Source organism: Malania oleifera, chromosome 12, assembly GCF_029873635.1.
Source record: "Malania oleifera isolate guangnan ecotype guangnan chromosome 12, ASM2987363v1, whole genome shotgun sequence".
Taxonomy (NCBI): Eukaryota; Viridiplantae; Streptophyta; class Magnoliopsida; order Santalales; family Ximeniaceae; genus Malania; species Malania oleifera.
This window is the reverse complement of record NC_080428.1, coordinates 67,180,158-67,184,271: the sequence shown is the minus strand read 5'-3', so window position 1 is coordinate 67,184,271 and position 4,114 is coordinate 67,180,158. Positions and strand designations below refer to the sequence as shown.

At 41.8% G+C, this 4,114-nt stretch overlaps 1 protein-coding gene across 1 annotated transcript; it reads right to left on the bottom strand.

Annotated features, from left to right (window-relative positions):
- Window positions 1-1,277: 1,277 nt before the first annotated feature.
- On the bottom strand, window positions 1,278-3,733 carry LOC131144386 (transcription factor MYB105-like). Its single transcript, XM_058093011.1, has 3 exons — window positions 2,801-3,733; window positions 2,148-2,669; window positions 1,278-1,765 (listed from the first exon to the last, which is right to left on the bottom strand). The coding sequence occupies exons 1-3, from the start codon at window positions 3,384-3,386 to the stop codon at window positions 1,521-1,523; spliced, it is 1,353 nt and encodes a 450-aa protein (XP_057948994.1). The 5' UTR covers window positions 3,387-3,733; the 3' UTR covers window positions 1,278-1,520.
- Window positions 3,734-4,114: the final 381 nt, after the last annotated feature.

Genomic DNA, 4,114 nt, shown 5'->3' with positions numbered 1-4,114 from the left:
GCCATGCTCTGCCTGCTTGCTACGTCAATCCATAACCATATCACACGGCATGACTCAGTCTCCGACTATGCCTAACATTTTTTGATGGGTGATTGGGCCGGCCCAAGCTTCTTCCTCCAGTGAATCCAAAAGTTGTGGGATTAGCTTTCGTAACACATGCCTATCCACAAAGCAAAGGTAGGCCCTAAACGCAACACCATAACAAGGGTGGATAGCAGTTTCGCAGGGGTTTACCATTTATGCAACTCCTGCTTCTTCGTTTTCTTGTCACAAAATTCACAAAACACGTGAATGAACATGCATTCTAACATTTTCACGCCAACCGGAAAGAATAGGAAAACAAGAATTTTCAGTTTTCAATTTAGATTTACATAGATTTGAATAAAATAAAGTCTTACTTTGTTTAAATCCACACAGATGAAAAAAAAATCTGAGGTTCAGAAACCTATCTCCTAACTCCGGATAAGATGATTTCCTCCTAGGCTGGCAAGTACATAGTCATGTAAATTGTTGAGTTCTTTTTATATTCTATTCTTCTCGTACGCTTTTGATTTCACTGTGTGCGCACGTGCACGTAGTTTATCCACAAAACAATAAATTATTAGAATAAGGGAGTCCGTGGACTGCCTGCCTAACGGCTGCTGCTCATCAAACAAGGTTTTAGACGAGGCTAATGACCACCTGAAGCAGCTAAACATTTCTTTAGAATTAAGATTATGTTAACTCAGCAGATTGCTCTGATAAATTCCACCAGGTCTTTTTGGACAGTTCCAAAAACCCAGCCCATGTGGGTGGCATGAATTCTCAGAAGATTCTGCTGAGCAATGAACAGTTACCATCATGAACACACATCAGGTTTTTTGGGGATGGAGAGGGTGTGGTTTCTGTTCAGTAGCCAGATTTTGTGCCTGGGTTTTGCAGTTGCAGACCCATGAGAAAAGGATGTCTTGAAAAGTTCCAATGCCCTGTTTTGTCTTTGTTTCCCTCATCATCGTCACCCTCCACCACCAGCAAAAAACCCATGTTCCCCTTTCCCCACAAATTGTGTAAAACCCAATTCCAATGACACTGCCACATTTCCTCGTCCTTTTTTTTTCTTTTTTTTTTTTTCAACTTCTAATGCGAAGGGAAAGAAAAGTTCAAAATCCATTAGACATTAGGACTTCTCCATAGGTTAGATGAGGTTGTTTGTGCTCTTTCACCAGTTTTGCTTTTGGGTGTGGAAGCCCCACTTAGAGAAATCAAAAATGGAAAACAAAAGACAGGAGAGAAAATAATTGGGGAAAAAAGTGGTGTCATTTATTGAAAAGTGTTTAATTCATGTGGGAACGGGGGTTACAGGAAAAAGATAGTAAGTAGGACACGACTTCAAGAAACTTATGCAGATATTTTACTGTCACCCAAACTGAAAGAAACATCCTTCTCTTTACCTCAAATGGTCCCGGTTATCTTAGGGCACAGCTATTTTTGAGGTCCTCTTTGATGATTCTGGGATACCCTTTTCGGTTCTCTTTCCAATTTCATGTGGCTCCTACCCCAAGAAAGTCTATGAATGGCGGTGGATTGGTCTCAAAGTGACTGCCTACTCTGCTTTCTGAAGCTGAAGATGATGGTTCAGTGGTTGAAACTTGAGGGACTGAAGCTGTGGAATCCGAGAAACTAGAAGGGTCAGGATTGCTAGATTGTTGCATTGCAACCATCAATGAAGGGTGGTGTTGAACATAGAAGCCTGAGAAGTTGTGATCATTGCCAGAGCTCCTATGGCCTGCAGAAACACAACCAGTTAGAAACAGATAAAAAAGTAGTTAGCCAAAATTAAAAGAGGGGAGAAAAAACAACAACATAGCCATCCTATGAGAGAGGGGGGGGGGGGGGGGTTAAAGCAACCAAAAGGTGAGGGCTGAGGGAAAAAAGGTGCTGCATCAGTCCATGTAGAGAGCAAATTAAAGAATGCATAGAACTTAGTTCAACTGCAGAGGGAGGAGATGATTAGAAGCAAAAGAAAAAGAAAATGTCTTTGGCTTCTAGAAAGGAAAACAAACCAATGGGAAGTAAGCAGCGCAAAAACCCAAATGCACCAACTGCAGGGACTGATAGACTATGGGGAAAGAGAAAGAGGGGAGGGGCAGAGATCAGTAAGGACGCACCAGGAAAGAAATCAAAAGATGTCTGCTGTGCATAAAACCCATTGTGAGAGGAAACATTGCTACCAGAGATGGCTTCTCCGTAGGCCGGGTGGGGCGAACCATTGGACCCATAATTTACTCCACCAGCACCACTTGAGGTTGCAAATTGAAAAGAAGCTAGATTGTTGATGTTGAGTCCCACATTGCAGATACCAGCACAGTATGGTTGTGTTTCAGTCCTTGTGGCTGCTGTGTCCCTGTAGACAAAGCCAGGATCATCTTCCATCTTCCTGCAAACAGATTGACTCAGCTTTCTCCTCCTATAAGCACTGGATTGTTCTCTGTACTTCCTAGCCATTATCACATGCCAGTGGTTTTTCACTGCATTATCTGTTCTTCCTGGAAAGAGTCTAGCTATCATTGCCCATTTGTTACCATACAACCTGTGAGCAGCCATTAGCCTATCTTCTTCCTCCTCAGTAAATGCTCTTCTATTAATTCTTGGGTCCAACTGGTTAAACCATCTGAGCCTGCAGCTCTTACCTTCAAATTCCACAGGAGAAAAAATAAATAAATAAACAAAAATGGGCACATACAGAGAAAAAAGAACAAATGAAAATAAATGAACATAAAGAATGAATCATCTCCCAAATTAACTCTTTTTCCCATTTCACCTGATCTCCCTTCCAACTTCTCTGCTATAAGATTCCAGTTTTGGGGGCCATAAAGAGCCACAAGTTCCTTAAGCTTGGTGTCCTCTGCAGGTCTCCAATGCCCTCTAGAACAGAGCTTTGACTGTCCACTATCAGCTCTACTGACCATTCCTTCATTTGGGATCTCCTCATTTGAGCTAGCATTGGGAACATTGGCCTCATTATTTTCTCCAACATCATCACTGCAATCATCGGAGCCCTTGCCCTCCAATGCCTCCACCACATCAATGGTGGGCTGGTCCTCCAAGTTTCTGAAATTGCAGTTTCCACCCATAAAAGGAATGCCCCAAGAAGCTCTCTCATTTTCCACTCTGTAGCCATTGCAGGCATAACTCTCTTGTGAAGAAGAAATGGCTGATGTTACCCCACAATTGGGATTAATGGACAGAGAACCCATGTCTGCAAAGAACATCCCCATTGAAGAAGGATAGATGAGGGCAGAAGGAGAAGAGGAAGAAGATGAAGAAGATGAGGAAGAAGCAGAGGAGAGGTAACAGCCAAGACCATTTGTGTCATCAGGTGCATAAATAGCACACTTGTTGGCCATGCCTTCATTTCCTCTCTGACGGATTCTGCTATGGAACTGTTACATGGTCATCTTCATGAGCAGATAACAATAAAAATAAAAAATAAAAAAAAGGGTCTTTGTGAGACTAAAAATGAGAAGGAAGTTTGACAGACAGTGAAGGGAAGGAGAAAGAAGTTTGCAGTCGGAAGAAATTGAGCAAGAGTTTGAAAGTGCAAAAACAGCAAGTGTTTTTAACAGAAGCCCACACGGTTTCTCCTCCCCGGACTCCCTCTGGATATGAGTTTTAAATTTTTAGCAGTTAACCATCCACCCTGACTGACCCTGACTTCAATTTCACTGGTGCTGCTCATGTTATATTATATTATACTCTTTTCTCTCTCTCTCTCTTCTGTTAGCATATCCCCACACGTGTGAAACCCCTCTCTCTCTCTCTCTCTCTCTCTCTCTCTGGGTGAATAAGGTTGAAGGTTTTTAGGCTGTCTCTCTCCATATTGACAAGAAAGACTGTAATGTGATGTGTGCTAACTTGGGCTTGTACAGGCATAGACACAATTCTTTTCAAAGCAGAAAAGGAAAGCTTGACACAAGTATATTAATAACCCCCCGCTCAATCTCCATCACTCTCTTTTACTTCTTTTTTATTTTTATCCTTTGCACGAAGTCTTTCGACTTTGAAAGAGCATTTTCAAAAAGAGACAAACAACTTAAGAGGGATGTGAGAATTATATTACTTCATGTTTTTTCTT

Coding starts and splice junctions, on each gene's coding strand:
- LOC131144386 (XM_058093011.1), bottom strand. CDS start 3,386: ATGGCCAACAAGTGTGCTATTTATGCACCTGATGACACAAATGGTCTT. Junction 2,670..2,800: donor GAAGTTGGAAGGGAGATCAG/GTGAAATGGGAA, acceptor TGGAATTTGAAG/GTAAGAGCTGCAGGCTCAGA. Junction 1,766..2,147: donor ATCTTTTGATTTCTTTCCTG/GTGCGTCCTTAC, acceptor GTGTTTCTGCAG/GCCATAGGAGCTCTGGCAAT.